Source organism: Helicoverpa zea, chromosome 29 (assembly GCF_022581195.2).
Source record: "Helicoverpa zea isolate HzStark_Cry1AcR chromosome 29, ilHelZeax1.1, whole genome shotgun sequence".
In the NCBI taxonomy this organism is placed as follows: Eukaryota; Metazoa; Arthropoda; class Insecta; order Lepidoptera; family Noctuidae; genus Helicoverpa; species Helicoverpa zea.
In genome coordinates this window covers 2,569,629-2,593,762 of record NC_061480.1, presented here as the reverse complement: position 1 = coordinate 2,593,762, position 24,134 = coordinate 2,569,629, and the positions used below count along the sequence as shown (strand labels likewise).

General features: G+C 41.6%; 1 protein-coding gene across 1 annotated transcript in view; it reads left to right on the top strand.

The window, feature by feature from the left end:
* Positions 1–24,134, top strand: part of LOC124644344 (leucine-rich repeat serine/threonine-protein kinase 1-like) — a 93,158-nt gene that overhangs the window by 32,577 nt on the left and 36,447 nt on the right. Inside the window, exons 16-33 of the mRNA XM_047183656.1 lie at positions 308–421; positions 912–1,018; positions 1,680–1,862; positions 2,590–2,680; positions 7,878–8,045; positions 10,486–10,590; positions 11,493–11,634; positions 15,262–15,464; positions 16,164–16,238; positions 17,127–17,275; positions 17,999–18,106; positions 19,965–20,034; positions 20,338–20,454; positions 20,821–20,899; positions 21,434–21,558; positions 22,081–22,168; positions 23,438–23,560; positions 23,838–24,019. Of these exons, the coding sequence (XP_047039612.1) occupies positions 308–421; positions 912–1,018; positions 1,680–1,862; positions 2,590–2,680; positions 7,878–8,045; positions 10,486–10,590; positions 11,493–11,634; positions 15,262–15,464; positions 16,164–16,238; positions 17,127–17,275; positions 17,999–18,106; positions 19,965–20,034; positions 20,338–20,454; positions 20,821–20,899; positions 21,434–21,558; positions 22,081–22,168; positions 23,438–23,560; positions 23,838–24,019 (2,229 nt within the window). The remainder of the gene's footprint in view (positions 1–307; positions 422–911; positions 1,019–1,679; positions 1,863–2,589; positions 2,681–7,877; positions 8,046–10,485; positions 10,591–11,492; positions 11,635–15,261; positions 15,465–16,163; positions 16,239–17,126; positions 17,276–17,998; positions 18,107–19,964; positions 20,035–20,337; positions 20,455–20,820; positions 20,900–21,433; positions 21,559–22,080; positions 22,169–23,437; positions 23,561–23,837; positions 24,020–24,134) is intronic.

Here is a 24,134-nt window from a genome sequence, read left to right as displayed (position 1 = left end):
ATCTCTAAACTGATTTTGATGAAACATGGCTAAGAATTAGAGCAAAAATACGTATATAAATAGCATCATCCGTTCAAGACCTAAGTGACGGTCGGTACATAAATAGACATACATACATATGTACATAGCGATCAAACTTCTGGTATATCTGTAAGTAAAAGTATCTTCTTGTTTAAAAAAATATGTATTTGTAAAATTTTATTTTGTTTTGGTCAAAAATGTTTAGCTTAGAACTGCTCAAGATTTCATAGTTGATAACATTTAAAATAACCTACTTTTATAAACTTATCCTTTTCTTTTAAACCAGGGTCAATCAGAATGCGGTAGTCCCCAGCAGCTGGCTTCACCGTCGGAGACTTCGCCCCAGCTTAGCGCTTCGCCCTCTATAGGCAGCGCTCAGTTCGCTATGGCTACACAGTCTGTAAGTTATTTAGTTACTAGGCTAGGCATTTCCTTAAACATGTTTTAAGTCTTTCGGAGTTCAACTAGGACATCAAAAATTACTTTGAGGAGTATTATTACTGCGGCGCTGGTACATAAAGGGCTTGAGAAGGAACATGGTGGGTTTAGTCAGTAAGAGTCTGACACTCCCGAGCGCTGCACACACAGCGGGAGCCGACATTTGATGATTTCAGATAAAAATAAGGCTTCGAGTGAAATATGATTACAAAGAATTATGTATTGTATCAATCGGCTATTATTTAACCAACGTTTTTTTTTTTATACAATATAAAATATAGCTTAAGTTATATCATCATCATACTCCTACCCTTTTTTTTTGTCGGCGTAGTATGTTTTCTCCTTTCTGTAACTTCATTTCAAAGTTATACATATAAATATAGTTTTACCTAACTTCACCAGAAAAGAGTATATAGAATTTTTGGAGATGATATTGTTAACTCTTAACACAGAAATCATCATCGCGCAGCCCGTCGATAGAGCGCAGTGAGTCGGAAGCCGCTGATGATGATGATGATGAAGCTGTGCCCGTGCTCAGCAACCGCGCTGGGAATGCTGTGTAAGTATAGTTAGCCGCTTGCTCAAAATAGCATACAAATTGAGGACTTCCTCCTTTTTGGGAAGTAGGTCTTTGAAAGGTGGTTTATTACTTTTGTTATTGTTAATGTTTTATTACTTGATTGTTTGTTAAATAAAACCGCGGGCATCACTAAATCGTCCGATTTCAAAATTGATGATTTTTTGATGCTCGCGGTTTTTATTTATGTTCAAATGACTATAAATATTATCTTATGTTGTTTGTTAGGATTCAGACTATCTATGTACAAAATTTGCATTTTAATCGGTTCTGGTGAGAAAGTGCGACAGACAGACAGGGTTTTTGATTCATTTATCATCTTAAGAAAAATATATAATTTTAACAATTTGAAGCTGCTTGTAATATATGTAATTGTTTTTTTAATGAATGAATAGATAGTTAAGAGCTAGAGAAAAAAATATGCTTTATTCCGGGTGGGAGAAGTCATTTCCGCAGAACGCCAGTAAAACCGTGAATTTAAGTAAATACAATTTTATTACCACCATTATATATCAAACAGTATAAGGACACCCTACTATTTCCCTGATTTTAACATCCACATTGACATAAGTAGTAATAATAATTATTATTTTTGACACTGTATATTGTTACTAATAAAGATTTATTACATCTTTCTCCGCAGCTGGTCGGAAGCTCGTCGCGCGCACACGTGGCGCGGCGTGGTGGAGGGCGGCGCCCCCCCGCGAGGCGGAGCACCGCTGGCGAGCCTCAACCTGGCGCACAACCAGTTCAGCTGCGTGCCCGCCGCGCTCGCCTGCAGGGCCACTAACCTCACTAGGCTTAATATGGCTTATAATTCTTTGAGGTAAGTGTGGTATTGTGAATTAGTGGCCTTATATGTTAGTTAAGTTATTTTTTATATACTTAGCTAAATGAGTGGTTTTATGTTTGAGTAAAAAAACGTGAAGTACGAGTTGCATTCGCGAACGAAGGGTTCCTGATGTGTATGTGCATCTCGCTCACTCATATGTAGCACAGCATTGTGTGAACGTATCATTGCACACGACAGTATTGAACTAGCCACACAAAACCACACGACTTCTTATTTCTGCATCATCCACCCGAAAACATATCAGTTCCGTACCTTTGTCTATTAGTATGCCACCAGTACGTTACATGGAATGACTGCCTATCTGACCTCCTCAACCCAGTTACCTTAGCAACCTGATACTTGCACAACTACTTTCTGGCCCTTGACTACCCGTAACCACTGCAAAAGATGTTCAAATGACAGCCGGAACCAATTTAACGTGCCTTCTGAAACACGGCCGAATTCGTCATTATAAGATGGGTCTATCGGCCTAGTCGGATTTTCGTCGCATCGCGCTATGAGAGTGAAGGAATAGTGAGTGCACCTGTGTCTGCGCAAATGCTCGTGTACTACAATATGTCCTGCGCAGCTGGCTGATCTCCTTATATGAGCACAGCCGCCGTGGCCGACAATTCGCTAAGAGGACATCATCATCATCGACCCATCTGGCTGTTTTTTAGCCACGAGCTCCTGTATTATATTTGTATTATTTTTTACCCAGGTCTATGTCATACGTGACCGCCTATCCTACGAGTTTGCGGCAGTTGGATCTTAGTCACAACGAAATTACATGCTGGCCTAGTTTACCTCAAGTAAGTATATTCAAAGATATTATAAGACTAGTTTATGTCTGCGTTTTCACTCGGTTCCTAAGGGAACTATTTTTGCATTCGGATAAAAAGTAGCCTATAGCCTGCCTCGATAAATGGGCTATCTGATAGTGAATCATTTTTACAAATTGGTCCATTAGTTTCTGAGAAAATTGCATTCGAGTCATGCAAATAAAACTACATAGTGGCCTTTAGCTTTCTCATACAGCTATGCAATGACCTTTTATCGCCACGTGCGTGAGAAACGGATTGGCCATTTCAAACATTATGATCAAAACAATTACATTGGTATATAATATGGCCTGACCTGGAATCGAACCCACGCACTTGTATTTGAGAGGTTGGTTCTTTACCCCCTAGGCCACCACGACTTATCATCATCATAAAATTGGCGATTATATAATTTTATTTTTGATTTTTGATTTTTGTATTAATATACTGCAGTGGAACTCGCAAAGTTTAAGACCAAAGTTGACAGAATTTGAGTCACTGCTGGTCAGAGACAAAATACACATTGCAATAGTCTGTGAAACATGGTTGGAGGAGGGAAGCCACTTGAACATTTCACAATATAGTATTTACAGGAGAGATCGACATGACAGATATGGCGGTGTTGCAGTTGTGATACATAATTCTTTAAAATCCGAAATAAAGTCTACAAGAATTAATAATACTGGCATAGAAATGATACACGTAAAGATATTTAATTGTAAATACTTAGAAAATATAATATCAATTTATTGTTCACCCTCTGTAACAACTAGACAATCTGACTGGGATAATTTATTCTCACTATACACGAGTAAAACCATAATAGCTGGAGACTTTAACGGGCACCACTCGAATTGGTCGTATAAAAATGACGCGAGAGGAAATCAAATCATGGATTCGGCACTAGACAATGGTTTTATACCCATCAATGATGGCAGCGCAACTAGAGTTAAACTTGTGAATAACTTATTACAACAAACATCACCGGACATTACCTTTACCTCGTCCGATGTTGCAATTCTATGCAAGTGGGGTGTATTTGAAACTTTAGGCAGTGATCATTTAATAATCAAAATCAAAATTAACTACCGGGATTTTGTGTCACAGAAAATAAAAAAGAGGAATTTTAAAAAAGCTAACTGGTCAGCATATTCTGAAGATATTGAAACTTTGTTTAAAAGATCTACCTGTGCTGGCACCACACAAGAAAAGTATACATCTTTCATCAATATTATTAATAAATCGGCAGATAAAAACATCCCTTCCATTAAAATCTGCAATGATCCAAAAAAGATTTTCAAACCTAAGCCTTATTGGAATCAGGAACTATCGAAGGTGGTAGCAGAAAGAAGACTAGCACTGTCGCAATTTAGACGAAATCCTACTCCGGGAAATTTAACTGTGTTAGAAGATAAAACTTTAAAGGCCCAAGAAGAAATACGTCGAACCAGAAATGAAAACTGGCAAAAATTTTGCACAGAAGTTGATAGCGGTATTTCTTCTTCTGAAATGTGGAGCAGAATGAGGTGGATTAAAGGTTACAGGAGAGATAAGTATTACACTTCAATTGATAAAAAACAGGAACTTTTGCACAACTTGGCCCCTGATTCAGTTCAGTCTTCCAAACCTTTTTTTACATCAAATAACTTATTATTAGAATCTGAATTCACCTATCAAGAGCTGGAATCGTGCATAAAGAAAAAAGATACAGCCCCAGGTGACGATGACATCACATACTCCATGATATACAATCTCCCTCTTATAGCAAAAACATTTTTGATTGAATTGTACAACGAAATATTTACCTCGAGTAAAATCCCTATTGAATGGCGCAAAATTAAAATAATTCCTATACCAAAACAAAATACTACTAATAGAGACATCAAGTTAAGACCAATATCATTAATATCCTGTTTATGTAAAATCTTTCACCTGATGTTAAATAAAAGAATGGAATGGTTTATTGAACACAATATGATATTGTCTTCTGGCACAACAGGTTTTCGAAGGGGACGTTCATGTTTGGATTCTCTCGCTCAAGTTGTCACTAATATTCAGATTGGATTTACAAAGAACAATCCAACTTTGGCATGCTTTCTCGATATTGAAAACGCGTATAATAATGTCCTAATAGACAGCGTTGTCCAAACTCTAGATAAACTACAAGTTGGAAGTAGAATATGCAATTATCTGTGGGCCTTTTTGTGCGAGAGACATTTAACTATTAGAGATGAATTAGGTATCGAAAATGATATCGTTAGATGGACTAATCGGGGACTTGCACAAGGAGACCCAATGTCACCACTGTTATTTAACATTGTTACTATGGAAATTGCAAAAAATAATAATGACCACATTATTCAAATATGTCAATACGCAGATGACTTTGCAATATTGACTAGCTGTAAGAATTTAAATGATAGCGTTACTCATATGCAAAAGTCCATAAACATAATCATTAAAATCCTACGTGAAATAGGTTTAGAACTATCAGCATCAAAATCTCAACTATGTTTATTTAGCAGGGGTTATAGAAGACAAGAAGTTAGCATAATTGTTAATAATATACCGCTAGAAAGAGTGGACAACGTTAAGTATTTAGGTATGTGGTTGGACTCTTCACTCAGATGGGGTCGACATATCAATGAACTAAATGAAAAATGCCAGAAATTGTTAAATATTATTAAAGTGTTGGCTGGACCTGGGTGGGGTGTGCATCCCATACATTTAAGGCGAATATACATAGCTTTGATAAGAAGTCGTATCGATTATGGATGTTATCTGTATGACAGTAGTATTAATTCTAGAGTATGTAAAATAGATAGGGTTCAAAACAAAGCTATGAGAACTATTGGGGGATTTATTAAAACTACTCCCATACACGTAATGGAGAGCGAATTATGCTTACCTCCACTACATTTAAGACGATTATATCTGGCGTTTAAGTTTTGCTCTAAAGCTAAATCTTTAGCTAATGATGACACAAGTAAGTTGTTGTGTAGGATGGGACCGCTTGCAACAAATAGATATTGGGTGAACAAAAAGAAACCTTTGTTAATGACTACCTTCAATCTCATTCGCGAAGAAAGAATATACTCAACTTGCCCTCTAGATATGTATAAATTAAATGTTTGGTGTAGCCTGATAGCAATTAATAATGTCCTTAAAATTGATTTAAATAGCGTTTCAAGACCTAAATTGTACTATGAAACTCATGCGTTAAGAAATGATATACTGTCAGAACTAAACGAAAAATATAGTTCATTTTATAAATTGTACACAGACGGATCAAAAGGTCTACATATAGGAGCTGCTTTTTATGATTCGGTTACTAAAAGAAGTGAGTGTTTTAGAATAGTATCTAGGGTATCCGTTATGACGGCAGAAATGTTGGCAATTTCGAAAGCGTTGTCCTACATAAAAACTTTACCAAGAACCTCAGATGTGGTCATATTCACCGACAGCAAAAGTGCCCTTCAACATCTAGCACGATGCGCCTCTGGGCACAGAGGTGTATCGATTGCCTTCGATGTATTGAAAAAAATACACTCACTTCTTCTAGATAACATAAACATAGTGTTGCAGTGGATCCCGTCACACATTGGGCTGAGGGGTAATGAGGAGGCAGACAGGTTAGCAAATTTGGCAGCAATTTCGGGATGTGAGATTTATATTCTTCCTGTGAGTTCGGAAATACTACATAAATTTAAGAACTATTGCTATGATAAATGGAAAGAATACTTTGATGCGCAATCTAAATTAAAAGGAATTTGGTACAAAATTATACAAAAAGAACCTCCTCGTATCCCATGGTTTGATAGCAATACCATGAACCGTCGTATCATTGTAACTGCTCATCGGGTCCGCTCCGGCCACATGCCGCTAAGAGCTTTCGCCTATCTCATGCAAAAAGTAGATTCTCCCAATTGTGAGGTTTGCGGAAAAAGAGAAGACGTATACCATCTCTTAGTGGAATGCGTCAGGAACGAATCTGAGCGAAATATAATTATTCAAAATTTGAATATTAATAGATTAGATTTAGGGACGTTACATTGTATTCTGGCTCAACCTAAGTCACGAGAGGCTTTAATGATATATACCCTAGTTAACCCATAGGGATAAGTTATTGTTAAAGTTAAGTTTTACATATTATGTTGTTTTAGATAAGCTGATTTAGTTTTAAATTTGTTATTCCTTAGATTAGGTTACGATGGGACTGGCGTGAACTGTGTTCAAAAGTCCCTTAAAAATAAAGAATTAAAAAAAAAAAAAAAAAAAATAATTTTATTCTTCTTCTTTCTCCTGCCCTGTTCCCAAATATTACTTGGGGTCGGCGCAATATGTCATTTTCTTCCATTTTCCCCTGTCACTCGTCATACTGGCACTCACTCCCTTCCTATTCATATCATCTTTCAGGCAATCCATCCATCTTTTCTTAGGTCTTCCTCTTCCTCTCCATCCATCTACATTCATACTTAGCACACACTTTGTTGCATGCGTATCATCCCTCCTCATTACATGTCCATACCACGACAATCTTCTACTTCTCATCTTTTCTGTAACTGGCGCTACTTTCAGACTTCCTCTAATGTAATCATTCCTCACTTTATCCATTCTTGTAACACCACACATCCATCTCAGCATTCTCATTTCTGTTACATGCACTCTCTTCTCGTCCCTCTTTTTCAATGCCCAACACTCCGATCCATACAGGACGACAGGTCTAATGACGGATTTGTAAATTTTGCCCTTCAGTTTGAGGGGCATCCGCGGGTCACAAATAGCGCTAGTTACCTGTCGCCACTTCATCCATCCAGTATTGATCCGATGCGTAACGTCCCTGTTCACCTCACCGTCACTTTGGACGAGTGAACCAAGGTACCGGAAGTCGGAGCAAACTGGTAGGGGCATGCCGGCTAGGGTTATGGTCATGGGTCCCGAAATACCGCCAAAATCACAATGAAGGTATTCGGTTTTACTCCTGCTCACCTTTAAACCCACTGTCTCCAGTCTCAGCCGCCATGCCTCCAATCTACTCTGGACCTCTGGCCCACTCTCCCCCACCAGAACAATGTAATAATAACAATAAAAAATAAAATAAATAAATAACAATTATATAATTTTATTAATCCAGGTAAAAAAAACCTTATATCCTTATCATGTTATCACCATATAATATTTTCTCCAGGTGGAAAATTTCGGCTCAACCGAAGGGGATCCTCTAGCATGCTACTGTCCCAACTCGGCGAACAACGTGAGGTCCCGTCCCAGGTCTGGTGGCTCCGTCAGGTCACAACTCCTCAGCGCTGCCTGTCCTGCTAGAAGACATCTGCGGCTTGAAGGCTTGAGGACACTGGTAAGTGGGAGAACTCTTCAAATCTGTCTGGCTGTTGAATTCCTAGGTCTGGTGGGTCTGTCAGGTCACAACTCCTCAGTGCCGCCTGTCCTGCTAGAATACATCTGAGGCTTGAAGGGTTAAGGACTTTGGTAAGTGGCAGAACTCTTTAGATATGGCTGGCTGTTGAATTCCTAGGTTTGGTGGCTCTGTCAGGTCACAACTCCTGAGCGCTGCCTGCCCTGCTAGAAGACATCTGAGGCTTGAAGGCTTGAGGACTTTGGTAAGTGGAAGAACTCTTCAGAATTGGCTGGCTGTTGAATTCCTAGGTCTGGTGGGTCTGTCAGGTCACAACTCCTCAGTGAAGCCTGCCCTGCTAGAAGACACTTGAGACTTGAAGGCTTGAGGACACTGGTAAGTGGAAGAACTCTTCAGATATAGCTGGCTGTTGAATTCCTAAGTCTGGTGGCTCTTTCAGGTCACAACTCCTCAGTGCTGTATGCCCTGCTAGGAGACACTTGAGGCTTGAAGGCCTGAGAACCCTGGTAAGTGAGAGAACTCTTCAAATTTGTCTGGCTGTTGAATTCCTAGGTCTGGTGGCTCTGTCAGGTCACAACTCCTCAGTGTTGCATGCCCTGCTAGAAGACACTTGAGGCTTGAAGGCTTGAGGACTTTGGTAAGTCGGAGAACTCTTCAAATTTGTCTGGCTGTTGAATTCCTAGGTCTGGTGGCTCTGTCAAATCACAACTCCTCAGTGTTGCATGCCCTGCTAGAAGACACTTGAGGCTTGTAGGCTTGAGGACGCTGATAAGTGGGAGAACTCTTCAAATCTGTCTGGCTGTTGAATTCCTAGGTTTGGTGGGTCCATCAGGTCACAACTCCTCAGTGCTGCCTGCCCTGCTAGAAGACACTTGAGGCTTGAAGGCCTGAGAACCCTGGTAAGTGAGAGAACTCTTCAAATTTGTCTGGCTGTTGAATTCCTAGGTCTGGTGGCTCTGTCAGGTCACAACTCCTCAGTGTTGCATGCCCTGCTAGAAGACACTTGAGGCTTGAAGGCTTGAGGACTTTGGTAAGTCGGAGAACTCTTCAAATTTGTCTGGCTGTTGAATTCCTAGGTCTGGTGGCTCTGTCAGGTCACAACTCCTCAGTGTTGCATGCCCTGCTAGAAGACACTTGAGGCTTGTAGGCTTGAGGACGCTGATAAGTGGGAGAACTCTTCAAATCTGTCTGGCTGTTGAATTCCTAGGTTTGGTGGGTCCATCAGGTCACAACTCCTCAGTGCTGCCTGCCCTGCTAGAAGACACTTGAGGCTTGTAGGCTTGAGGACTTTGGTAAATTGACCAGCCTCAGGCCTAGACATAGAGGCCCTTGACGTGATGATCATGTCAGGACACAACTCCTGCATGCAAGAAAACGCTTACGGGTTGATGGGTTGGTAATTTAAAGCTCTATACACCTGGCTCGGCTTATCAACTATCAGGGTTCATTAGATACAGCCAGACTGACAGGAAAGTTAAAGTAAATAGGATCCCGTTTTAGCGTTTAGATACGGAACCCTGAAAAGTGCAGTTATTCTGAAGCAAAAAACTACTGTAATCAAATCGATACAGCCTAAAAACATCCACTGCTGGACTGCTACCCCAACCTAGAGTATTTGCCCATATTTACCGCGCTGAGAATGCGTAATATTTGATCGGATATAAGTTATATGGAGAACTAGCTTTTGCCCGCGACTTCGTTCGCGTGGAATAGTGACTTGCGGCAAATTTATGGTTTGACCAATAGATGGCGGTATATGTCCGGAATAAATTTTATTTTTATTATTGTATTTCTTTGTAATAAAAACTATCCTATGTCCTTTCTCAAGTTCCAGACTATGTCTGTACCAAATTTCACACAAATCAGTCCATTAGTTTAGGCGTGAAGAAAAGACAGACAGACAGAAAGACAGACAGACAGAGTTACTTTCACATTTATAATATTATAGTTCGGCCATTCAGAGAATGCGTTCCTGACACGTCGCGATTGAACTGACGACGTAACTTTGCAATGGCGTTGCAGTTACGATAAAAATATTTTTGCTGGTTGTTTACCGTTTTAACAATTGAGGAGCATTAAAACAACATTATTATATCAATAATCAATGAATGTAGTTACGTCGTCAGTTCAATCGCGACGTGTCAGGAACGCATTCTCTGAATGGCCGAACTATAGTTAGGATGACTGGAATATGGCATATCTTAAAATCTCCTAAAAAAGAAGCTCTCCAAAATACAAGTGTTCGGGAGACGAGGTCATCTTTGACAGATTGGTTTTGATTTGACTAGGAACACGAACGTCTCGTTAGTTCTAGTCGTCTAGATCACGCCTACCATACGTTGCCTGACCTGCAAGAAGACGCCTGACCTATCTCCGCTATCTTTCCTTTCTTCGTGTTATGTAATGATGTCTCTTTTTGCAGATCCTGGCGAACAACCTTCTGACTCGCATCCAACTGACGACTGATGATGATGGGTTAACATCAGCAGCTCAAGATGACTCTACTAATGACGAAGATGATGAATGGGTGAGTATTATATTTCATCATCAGGTTTTTTACTGACCCACATATGGGCTGCGGACTCTTCGGTAGCAGAGAAGTTGACATTATTCACAACTTTCGCGAAATACTGATTGTTAAGTTCAGAGTCTTACTACAAAAACTTAAACATGTGTCTAAGACCTATCTAAAAAAATTGTGGCTGCAAAATAGACCTTATTTCAACGTCATAATCAGATATTTTTTTAGACAAGCCTTGCACTGACGTTTAAAAGTTTTTGTGGTAAGACGGTAAAAGTTCAGGTTTCATCAAGAATCCTTTTCCTTTTCTCAGTTATTTGTGTCTTAGGTAGGCTTGCACGCTTTACTTTGCAACGATAACCGAACCATTTTCTGTTGTCAAAATTTGAGAAAATTATGGCTTACATAAGCTACATTTATACTAGGAAAGCTTGTGCTTTAACTACCAGGCCATCACGAATCTTCTTTTCGTCCTAAGTACATTCTGAAAAGACGCTGGATGCAGGTCGCCTCCAACAGGTATCTGTGGAGATCTAAAGGGGAGGCCTATGTTCAGCAGTGGACGTCCTATGGCTGAGATGATGATGATGATGATGTAACTTCTGAATTCTTTTCTTAAGCTTTCACAAAGCAGCCCGTAGTCTGGAAGTTGGTGATTGATTCACCCGTGCATCGGAGAGCACGTAAATGTCGGTCCTGCGCCATTTCTCTCCGGTCGTGTCGGTTTACCGTCCCATCGGGCTATGAGAGTGAAGGAATAGGGAGTGCACATGTGTTTGCGCAAATGCTCGTGCACTATAATATGTCCTGCGCAGCTGGCTGATCTCTTTAAATGAAATCAGCCGCCGTGGCCGAAAATCGGCCATGGACGCCATTAACTTCTGAATAACCTATTCATTATTTTCCAGAACACGGGTTCCTCCCTCAAGACTCGTCTGCTATTCCCCCTGCTATCGATGCTGGACGTGTCCTGCAACCTGCTGCGCGGCATCCCGCCGGCCATACACGAGCTCACCAACCTGTCCGTGCTCAACATCAGCGGGAACAAGGGTGAGTCACTTCTGTTCACTTCTACTGACTGCAAGAACAAAGGTGAGTGACTTCTGTTCACTTCTACTGACTGCAAGAATAATGGTGAGTGACTTCTGGTGACTACAGTGAGTCACATGACTTCTAGTAACTTATAGTTATCGGGACGATCTTGAGCTCTGACCTACATCTGCGCAGAAGTGACTGTAGAAACACGGCTGAGTCACTTCTAGTGACTACAGTGAGTCACATGACTTCTAGTTACTTATAATGATCTTGTATTTTATAACTTCTGTATTCTGCCCCTCCCTCGCCAAACATGGCGTCTCCCCCTCAAGGGTCTTCTGCTATTCCCTCTGTTGTCGATGCGATAAGACCCGCTTCCATGACTCGTATGATTCCCGTGAAGTAACGTGACTTTCATGACTTCTTACAACTTATACAAGCTGTTGATTTGCATCCGTGCCATAGTCAAGGACGTAAATATGCTAATGATTCTCGACCCAAATCAACGAAAAAATGGGTAGGTAATTTTTTCATGTTTTTTTCTTATTTACGTATATCCGTCAGTGTAACCCAGCCGTACTTTAATTCGGCGCGTGTGTTACTAGCCTTACTACCGCGCTGCGCACTCACACAAACGCAAACGATACATGCACAAAGCATACGCAACGATCGTTCAATAAAAATCGTAGATCATCCAGCCTACCCAAATTCACCCAATCACAGTGCGAGTACTCCCACACACTCGCCTCGCCGCTCCCCGCGTGCCCTTGAAGCCGGAACAAACAAGCGCCGACGGCAAGCAGTGTGTTTGATGTCGCCGCCGCTGCTGCGTACGTGCGCTTTGAATTCCGCGACGTGTAGGTACAAAGTGCGAGATGACGGAAAACTACACGAACACGAGTTGGTGGCGATGGTCCGCCTGTATGCCATCAGTGACAACAGTGTACTAACAGCCATCCATCCTCCGAGCCTTTTCCCAATCATGTTGGGGTCGGCTTCCAGTCTAACCGGATTCAGCTGAGTACCAGTGCTTTACAAGAAGCGACTGCCTATCTGACCTCCTCAACCCAGTTACCCGGGCAACCCGATACCCCTTGGTTAGACTGGTGTCAGACTTACTGGCTTCTGACTACCCGTTACGACTGCCAAGGATGTGCAATGACAGCCGTACATACCTATGTTCCGGGAAATGTTTACCGACCGGGAACCCTCATCACGGAGGGTCATGCTGGTCATGTGACAGACTTATGTGCTAGGACCGTTAACTTAGTGCTTTCGACACATTAAAAACGAATGTGATAGTGTTATGTTAGCTGAAGGACAACCACCTACTTCGTCGTGCTCGATTGTGCCAAGAGTGTGAAGGTGACAGCTTTGAACAGTACCTCCGGGTAACTAAACTAGGTAATTTATTTATTTGTACATTTTGTAAATACGTAGTCAGCTTAATCAATTTTATTAGTGTAAATAAGTTGATTTCTTAACCACGCCAATAATACCTACGAGCCGAAAGAATCACCTCGTGCCTACACTTAACTAACACATCTTTCAGTAATTTAATCGAAAAGTAAAAACAAAATTACTACGAAATCTTTACGCTGAATGTTAAAGCAAACCGAAAATGTTATCAATCAGCTGTTAACAGGTCAGTGAACTTTCCTTTAGCGCACTAGTATTACGTCATTAATAAGATTTCCGTGTTCCAAGGTCCTAAGACCGTTAAGAAGGAAGCAAAATTTCTAATTATTAACCAATTTAATTCAAAAATAAAAACTAAATCACTGCGAAAACTTTATGCTGAAAGATAAAGCAAAACGAACATTTTATCAATCAGCTGTTAACATGTTAGTGAACTTTCTTTCGCGCACTAGTATTGCTTATTACTGTAGTTAATAAGATATCTGTGTTAAATTTATGCTCAAAAATTAGTAAGTAAAGTAAATCGAAGTTAATGACAATAATGAAGGTGATTTTCGAAACTTTAGGTAAAATGATTGCTATCGCGTATCACTCGGTCTCGCTCGCTCGCGCGCTCGCGCTGTCATGTCGTAGATAAGACACTCACACATCGACACTCACGCACACACGTAGACATTAGTTTTCTCTGTCTACGCACACATAGCTGCCATCACGCACACACTGTGGCCGCGGGGCAATTCTGTTATGATTTGTGTTTAACCGTGGGCTAAATTCTGAAATACCATGAAATTACAACATCAAAAAAAGCAGCGCATATTAGCTTTTTCCCACCTACCGTAATTCAAATCGATTATTTACGTATTTAATTTTAACCTCCTTGACTATGGCACGGATGCAGATCAACAGCTTGTATAACTGTAGACCAGAATTACTCACATCTGTAGAACATCAGTGTCTCCTCTTGAATCCTAGACTTCTGGTGAATGCCAGGGCCTTCTTATAAATTTTAGTGATTTCTGTTCACTTCTAGTGACTCCTGTTGAATTCTAGTGACTTTGATGACTTCTCCAGAATTCTGTTGAATTCTAGTGACTTTGATGACTTCTGCAGAATTCTGTTGAATTCTAGTGACTTCTGTGGAATTCTAGCGACTTCTGTTGAATTCTAGTGACTAATGACTTCTACGGAATTCTAGTGACTTCTGTCTAATAATAGTGGCTTCTGATGACTTTTATTGACTTCTAGTGACTTCTGATGAATTCTAGTGTCTTCTAGTGACGTCTCTTGAATTCTAGTGACTTCTGTTGACTTCTAGTGACGTCTGTTGACTTCTTGTGACTTGTGTTGGATTGTAGTGACTTGTGTTGGATTGTAGCGACTGGTTGCTCGTTGTCCAGACATATGCTCGCTGCCGCCACAAATGGGCCTGCACTCGCGCCTGTGGAACCTGAACACGGTGGGGTGCTCGCTGCAGGAGCCGCTGCGCTCCATGCTGCAGTGCGGCAGATACAAGAGCATGGATATAGTGGGCTACCTCAAGTCCGTGCTGCAGGAGGCACGCCCCTATACCGGGATGACTCACTCCTGTTGAATACTAGTGACTTCTTTTTACTTCTGATGACTTCAGTTGGATTCTAGTGACTTCTGTTGACTTTTAGTGACTTCTGTTGAATTCTAGTGACTTCTGATGACTTCTATTGAATTTTAGTGACTTCTCTTGGATTGTAGTGACTTCTGACGACTTCTAGTGACTTCTGTTGACTTGTAGTGACTTGTGTTGTATTGTAGCGACTGGTTGCTCGTTGTCCAGACATATGCTCGCTGCCGCCACAAATGGGCCTGCTCTAGCGCCTGTGGAACCTGAACACGGTGGGGTGCTCGCTGCAGGAGCCGCTGCGCTCCATGCTGCAGTGCGGCAGATACAAGAGCATGGATATAGTGGGCTACCTCAAGACCGTGCTGCAGGAGGCACGCCCCTATACCGGGATGACTCACTCCTGTTGAATACTAGTGACTTCTTTTTACTTCTGATGACTTCAGTTGGATTCTAGTGACTTCTGTTGACTTTTAGTGACTTCTGTTGAATTCTAGTGACTTCTGATGACTTCTATTGAATTTTAGTGACTTCTCTTGGATTGTAGTGACTTCTGACGACTTCTAGTGACTTCTGTTGACTTGTAGTGACTTGTGTTGTATTGTAGCGACTGGTTGCTCGTTGTTCAGACATATGCTCGCTGCCGCCACAAATGGGCCTGCTCTCGCGCCTGTGGAACCTGAACACGGTGGGGTGCTCGCTGCAGGAGCCGCTGCGCTCCATGCTGCAGTGCGGCAGATACAAGAGCATGGATATAGTGGGCTACCTCAAGTCCGTGCTGCAGGAGGCGCGTCCTTATACCAGGATGAAGCTCATGTTCGTTGGGTTGCAGGTGAGAATTTCTTACTCTCTCTTCTTTTACTAGGGAACCTCTGCTCGTATCCGGATAATAAGTAGTCTGTAGCCTTCGTTGATAAATGGGCTGTATAGTGCTGAAAGAATTTTTCAAATCGGACCAGTAGATCTTGAGATTAGCGTGATGAAACAAATCTTCAAGTTTATAATATAACTAGCTTCTGCCACCCGTTTCACCGGCATCCTTTGCACGAACCCGAATAAAAAGTAGCTTATAGTCTTCCTTGATAAATGGGCTGTATAATGCTGAAAGAATTTTTCAAATCGGACCGGCAGTACTTGAGATTAATGCATTCAAACAAACTCTTTAGCTTTATAATATAAGTATAGATTAGAGCTTTTAATTTTTGTAGTCAATGACATTTATGTTGGTTTTGAATAACTTTCTGTATATTTTTTAGTTTTTCTATGTCTGTATCTATGTCTGTATGTATCTACACAAACTATCTTAGATTTCCTATCTAAAACATGTATATCATATTCACTAGCTGGACAATTATCACTAGGTATACTATTTTCACTAACTACACAAATTTTTAAACCAACTACCAAAAAATTCATAAGTTTATTTTTACTAACATACTATGGATGCCACTTATCTGAAATAAAAACTATTTTATTTTATTTATTTTAAAAATGGGTTATGTTATTTACCAATTTCTTTATCTTCATACAGGGAATAGGCAAAACCAGTTTGCTAGAGTGTCTGAGGCAAGAATCTGCTATACAACATCGGAGAAAACCAACTGAGGTATGTTTTTCAATCACCTACGATTCTTGGGAACTTTTTCCCGCACCAGGATAAAATCACCCTCCGAGCCTTTTTCCCAACTATGTTGGGGTCTGTTTCCAGACTACCTGGATCCAAATAACTCTATATGTAGTCTTTCTCGATAAATGGGAATCGGGCCTCGATACCTAACGCTCATCATCTGTTTAGCCTTTCCCAACTATGGTGGGGTCGGCTTCCAGTCTATCAGCATGCAGCTGAGCACCAGTGTCTTACAAGGAGCGACTGCCTATCTGACCTCCTCAACCCAGTTACTCGGGCAACCCAATACCCCTTGGTAAGACTAACTGGCTTCTGACTTCTCGTAATGACTGCCAAAGATGTTCAAATGACAACCGGGAGTCACAAATTTGTACACGAGTGAACTCTTTCCCGTACCGGGAAGCAAAATAATGTCGCTTCTTTATAATATTAGTATACCTATGTTGTATGTAACTGCCTCGTTGGTCTAGTTGTCGCAAGTGTGGCTGCTGAGCACGAGGTCTCGGGTTCGATTCCCGAGTCGGGTCGAAATCGCTTTGTGGGTTTTAGAAGACTTTCACAAAGCAGCCCGAAGCCTGGAAGTTGGTGATTGATTCACCCGTGCATCGGAGAGCACGTAAATGTCGGTCCTGCGCCTGATCTCTTTCCGGTCGTGTCGGATTGCCGTCCCATCGGGCTATGAGAGTGAAGGAATAGGGAGTGCACCTGTGTCTGCGCAAATGCTTGTGCACTATAATATGTCCTGCGCAGTTGGCTAATCTCCTTACATGAGAACAGCCGCCGTAGCCGATAATCGGCTAGGAGGACATCATACCTATGTTGATACAAGTACATATTATATCTAAGTATGTTATACCTCTTCCCCAGCACTGGGCAAAACGCATGGGTAACAAATCCTCCCGTCGCGGCAACGTATCAACCGTCGGCGTGGATATAGGCACCTGGGTGTATGAGAAGCACCGCTCTAGTAGAGGACCTATCACTTTCAGGACTTGGGACTTTGGGGGGCAGCAAGAGTGAGTGCACTAGTGTTTAATTTATCTAGCTGTTTTCACCCGCGTCCAGAGATAAATTCGGCCAGTTCCCGGATAAAGTGTAGTATAGAAATAGTATGATATTGCAGTTTTTGAGTCTGATTTTTATTTCATTATTTATTATACTTTTTGCACACATTTTCCAAATTAAGAAAACAATGTACGAAGGCGAACTTAACGCCTTAGGCGTTTTCACCCGCGTCCAGAGAAAACTTCTGCTCGTTCCCGGATAAAATATAGCCTATGTTAAACGAGTATAGTGTAGTATGTAAATGGTGCAATTATATTGCAATTTTTGGGACTAATCGGATTTTTTGGGGATCAAAAAAAATTTTTTTTTAAATTTACTTTTTTATATCTCTTCCACTTAATGTCGTAATGCATATCTAATAAGTACAAACACCTAAAGAAATGGTGACCCAGATAGTTTATTTTGCATATTTTTTTTCGAGGATAGTAATTATTGAAAAATAATAAACTTTGCCATAAGTTTTGACTCCTAATTTTCAGAGAATGCCAAATTGGCAATATAACACTTGTTCCATTCGAATTTCGAGACCCTGTATGATTTTGACACCCTGTTCGATCAAATTGAGACCTCCCATTTTTGGGAAGTCGCTTAAACACCCCTAAAGTTGTTTCCCCCATTTTTCCCGCTACTGTCCACCACAATGCACACAACTAAAGCGGACTATCCACGCACAGGTACTATGCGACTCACCAGTACTTCTTATCGCGTCGCTCACTGTACCTCGTGGTGTGGCGCGTCACCGACGGCAGGAAGGGGCTCGCCGGAGCACTCGACTGGCTCAGGTATGTCATATTTATACTAGGTGTTACTCATCCTCCTCCTCCTGCTTCTCCTCCTCCTCCTCCGCCTCCACCTTCGCCTCCTCTTCCTCCTTCTCCTCCGCCTCCTCCTTCACCTCCTCTTCCTCCTCCTCCGCCTCCTCCTTCACCTCCTCTTACTCCTCCTCCTCCTCGACGGCAGGAAGGGGCTCGCCGGAGCACTGGACTGGCTCAGGTATGTCATATTTGTTATTATACCAGGTGTTACTCATCCTCCTCCTCCTGCTCCTCCTCCTCCTCCTGATTCTCCTCCTTCTCCTCCTCTGCCTCCTTCACCTCTTCTGCCTCCTTCACCTCCTCCTCCTCCTCTGCCTCCTTCATCTCCTACTCCTCCTCGACGGCAGGAAGGGGCTCGCCGGAGCACTGGACTGGCTCAGGTATGTCATATTTGTTATATACTAGGTGTTACTGCAAGTCTGCCAACCTGTCTTACCAAGGGGTATTGGGTTGCCCGGGTAACTGGGTTGAGGAGGTCAAATAAGCAGTCGCTCCTTGTGGCACACTGGTACTCAGCTGCATGCGGTTAGACTGGAAGCCGACCCCACCGTAGTTGGGAAAAGGCTCGGGAGATGACTAGGTGTTACTGCAGACCACTGACCTCTATATTTACTTTTGTGCCCGTTTGATAATCGCCATTTTGGCGCTGTTAGACGTAGCGAGTGTTCGTGGTACTAAAATTATTTTTCATCCCACCATCTCGGAAAGACTAGTTTTACCCTTTGATATCTGAGCGCAAAAGCCGTTTTTATCCTCTAGAGCGGCAAAGTGATTTGAATTTAGAACATCGTGTGCAATACTCCATTTGTGACCATCTTAATAAGACTTTTCAAACAAATACATATTAAACAAATAAAATACTACTTAAAATAATTATTCAATTAATTAAGTAATTTTTATTATTGTTTTTACATAGATTTAAACCTCGTTTCATTTTTAAACTGAGTTTTCAAATAAATGAACTTTAATAGGTACTTCTTTTATAATTTCATACTCATATGTGCGCGCCATTTTGTTATTTTAATTTCCTCGATGAGGTGGGATGAAAAGTTACGTGTTGCACTCGAGTGCAAAGATTTTTCACCTTGTGCTCTTTTGATTCCCTCGCTATCGCTCAGGATTCTAATTATTGAAATTTAGAATCCTTCGCTTGCTCGGTCATCAAAATTGAGCCCGCGGTTAAAAAGCAACTTTGCTTGTAATAACAATGTGCTTTGCTAGCTTGTATAACAAATAACTATTACAGTGAACCAATGAACAAACACGTCTCTCACAGCCATTTGAAATTATACGTCAAAATTAGTTCTGTGGACACTCGCTTAGACGATATTGGCGCTTCATATGGGCACAAAAAAATTGCTGTCAAACGTACGGTCCAGTGGTAAATATAGAGGTCAGTGCTGCAGACACTATGCGACTCACCAGTACTTCTTATCGCGTCGTTCACTGTACCTCGTCTTGTGGAACCTTTTCCTCCTTCTCCTCCTCACCCCTACTTCGCAATCTTTAATTCGTTGCAAAATACCTAACTTTTGCAATTCTGAACGGATATTCTGTCAGGCTTGTCAGGATTTGGCTGCTATTAACTTCAAAATAATATGAACAAAACACGCGTGAAATGTTTAACTTCAGTATGGCAAAGTTATTTTCCACAAACTGTATGTGCTATAGTATACATAGCTTATGTGCTATAGTGTATGAGCGAGAGGTAAATACAGCTGTCGCGATTTCTAATCCCATTCTTTATTGGCACGGGTTGTACTATCTATTCCCCGTAATTTCAGTCATGTCCTGAATCTACTTCAAATATTCCGTTTTTTTCTAGGTCTATACAAGCCCGCGCCCCAGGTTCGCCTGTCATCATGGTCGCTACTCATTACGATCAAGTTTCTAATGTAAGTGGCTTCGTAACTTTTTAAAATGTAAAACACAGGCCAAGTGTGAGTCGGACTTCCGAAGGATTCCGTACCATTTTTACTTAAACGGAAAACTCGTTTGTTGTAAAGGGACCCTAAAATATTGGTTTTATTTTAGTTTTCAGTTTTTTTAAACATAGGTATCCTCTGTGAATTCAATTGGCTTGTCAACAACACACTTCATTTTTTATACATGTGGATACGGAACCCTTTATACGTTAGTCCAACTTGCACTTAGCTAGACTTTCTTTTATATTTTTATAATCAATTTTCTTCACATAGTGTAACCAACCAGAAAGTGAGAGCCCCGAGGTGCTACAACGCATCATTCGCTCGTCCATCATGGGAGCTCCGGACGCCGACAAACTGGGCCTGCCCCGCGTCTTGGACTCTGTTGAGGTAAGTACATCCGGCTAATTCTAGTGGTTTCATCCAATTCCTGAGGGAATTAATTACTGCACTAATTAATTACTGTATGTTTTTGTGATTCATCATCTGCCTAGCCTTTGACCAACTATGTTGGGGTCTGCTTCCAGTCTAACTGGATGCAGCTGACAATTAGTAAGCCAGTTAGTTTGACAACTAGTCTTGGTTAAGAAGGTCAGATAGGCAGTCGTTCCTTGTAAAACACTGGTGCTCAGTCGCTAGACTGGAACCCGAATATAATTGGGAAAAGGCTAAGCAGATAATTTCCCCAGCTCACCCACATGAAAAACATGGAATTTACTAAGGAACTTCCTAAGATATAGTGTAATATATTTTCAGGTTTCCTGTAACACTCGACATAATATAAGACTGTTGGCTGATATCATATACTCCGTAGCCTTCAGCGTCAAACCCCCAGGTAAGCACACGTTTTAAAATACTAGTTTATAAAAAAATACCCCGGTATGGGAAGTAGTGTGGTTTGAATAGGTGAATCCATTCTTGAAATACAAAATTGCAATGAAAAGTAGTATATTTTTTATATATCGGGTGTATCGTACCTAATTACATTATATTAAATGCGTTAATATACTGGTTAATATATGTATGTCGATTAGCAAAAAAACAGTACGCAAAAATAAAAAAAAATAATCAAAATGACCGAGAACTAGAACACCATATAAGAGTCAGTCGTTACAAACAACGGAAATTCTTGCTTGATAACTGACAGCTGTCAACTGATCAAAACATTCGATACTCCTAACTTTATCTCTGCTTTATACTTGATGTTGTAAATTATGAAAACGAAAAATGACTCCTGTGGCTTAACCACTGAATGGATTAGGTTATTTTTTTAACAATTCGTCGTAGAATATCGTAAAGTATATGTGATGGGTTTTAATGTGATTAGGTACGACACAACCTATATAAATATTTTGGTTTATCCCCACAGGCAGCAAAGAACCTCTACTAGAACAACGAATACCAGCGACGTACCTAGCGCTAGAGGAGTGCGTGACATCACTCGCCGCTGATCTCAGAGAGCCGGTGTTGAAACACGATGAGTATAGGAAATTGGTGAGTGTAGCTTTAAGGGTCTGGCTAGGCGTGTTGTTTTAATGTTTTAGAAGAGAAAATTAAATAGTTTATTATAAAACAAAAACACGGTAAATTAAAAGTAGTAAACCTTAGGGACCTGCTTTTAATCTAGACCACATGTGTTTCTAAAGACGGTATTTTACTAACTTCTGCCAGCGGTTGCAACCACGTCCCGTGGGGGCTACTTTTCGCATGTAGATCAAAGTAGCCTATACTTTCTCGATAAATGGGCTAAAATGTGACTTGTTTTTAAAACTGTCCTGTATTTCTTGACTTATTGAACAGCAAACTAACAAAAGCAGGTTTTTAATATTAGTATAGACTTGATCGCGGTTTCACCCGCGTTTCGAGTGAATTATTTCCCGCACCAGAATAAAAATAAGGCTACATAGTATTGTGACATATAAGTTATATCATCTTCAAATTTTTATTAAAATCTGATTAAAAAAGGATACAGACATACGAACCTTCGTCTTTGTAATAATATTATGTTTTCTGCAGGTGACTCAATATATGCAACAAAAGAATCATCGGATGTTCAGAGATGCAGCCGAGTTACATCAGGCAACCATGTTTTTACATGAAAATGGTATGTAAATGATAAGTTACAAAATCTTCTTGAAAAAAATAATAATTCTGTGTTATAAATAAAACACAGAAAATAAGTAATTAAATTAATTTCAAATTGTAAAAAATACCATGCTTTTTTCCCGTACCCGGAAAAAATATACATAGCCTGTACTTGGGAATAGTCTAGCGTCCGCGTAGCGTGAAATATTTTCCAACGGTTTTATGTTTTCCGAGCCTTTGGGTAAAAACAAACAAAAAATCTTTCCCATTCTATCTGCCTTCAAAAAAGGAGGTTCTCAGTTTGACTTGTATTTATGTACCGACCCGATTTTGATACGGTTTTTAAAACAGTATTTGTCGGTTATATTTTTTAGTAGAAGTTTTTTGTATAGATTTGGAAAGATAACGTTTTTTAATACCTTTTTTTTTTTTTTTTTTTTAGCGACGTAAAATCATCAAATGACCCCTCCCGCTGTGGGTTAGCAGCGGTGAGGGAGTGTCAGACTTTTACTGACTAAAATCGTCGTGTTCCGTCATAGGCCTTTTATGTACCAGGGCCGCGGTATCTCTTTCGAACAACCCGCAGCCCCGGCAGGCCTTGGCCCTGCTGGGCCCCGCTGGGGTTGCTGACATCTCTTTGAGGAGCGCGTGGAACAACGCGCGCCGTCGACACGGGTCTGTCGTCTAGAAAGACAGAGGGACGATGAGCCACCCGAACTCACCGCCCACAGACCCACGCCTACGGTGGCCGGGAGTCATCTCGCGACACCCGGCGCCCATGGTGTCTACCTGGTCCAGCGCGGCGGCCGGGATGAGAGGTGCGAACTCTCTGGCGTTCCGCCTCCTCCTTCTCGAGCATGACCGCTTCGCAGAAGGAGGCGACGGCATCCCATTCCCTCTCGCCCCGGACCATGGCCTGAACCAGGGCCGGACGCGAGAGGTCGCCGCCGCCCAAAGCCTCGACGAGGACCCGGCGGTGCCCTTCCCATGCGGGGCACACCTGGACTGTGTGGTCCACCGTGTCCTCGGGGCTGTCCGCACAATGGTGACACCCGGGCGCCTCCTCACGACCGATGCGGTGCAGGTACCTCCCGAAACAACCGTGTCCGGTGAGGACCTGCGTCATGCGGTACGTGAGGGCGCCGTGACTCCTCCCGAGCCACTCCTCAAAGAGGGGACTTACCGCCACGATGGTGGCGTGCCCTACGTTTTTTAATACCTAAGTTGTAGTTTATTATACCATTTTACAAGTCTTAAAAAGTTTATTAATGCTACTATTTATTCTCAGGTGTCCTACTACACTACGACGATGCTACGCTAAAGGAGCTATACTTCTTGCGTCCTCAGTGGCTGTGCGATGTACTCGCTCACGTTGTCACCGTCAGAGAGATAAACCCTTTCGCTAATAACGGTATGTTATATACAAATGTTTCTTGTGGCACACTGGTACTCAGCTACATCCGGTTAGACTGGAAGCCGACACCAACATCTAATCATCTGTTGATTTGCGATTAGAGATTGAAATTATATAAGCTTTGAAGAAAAATTGACATAGCTCTATATAATTACTAGATCAACGGATAGCTTATAGAAATGATCAAAAAAAATCCGCTTGAAAAGATGCTTCCCACTTTATCCATTGGAATTCTGAACCCCAAAAGTATACCAAATATGCTTCTACTCCTCAGGAATAATGAAGATCGAGGACCTAGCCCACGTGTTCAAGGCATCCCCGATGCTGGCACGTGGAGATGAAGCCAGTTCGCTGGGGGTGTCGCTACTGAACAAGTTTGAGCTGGCGCTGTGCTGGGACTCCAGGCTGCTGCTGGTGCCGCCGCTGTTGCCGCAAGCGGAGCCAGTGCAGCATCAGGTATTGCGAGGAGACGAGGCCAGCTCGCTGGACAAGTTTGAACCCGCGCAGCTCCAGGTACCACCAGGAAAATCCCCAAACATCAGCATCAACATAGACCTTCTTCTGTTAACTA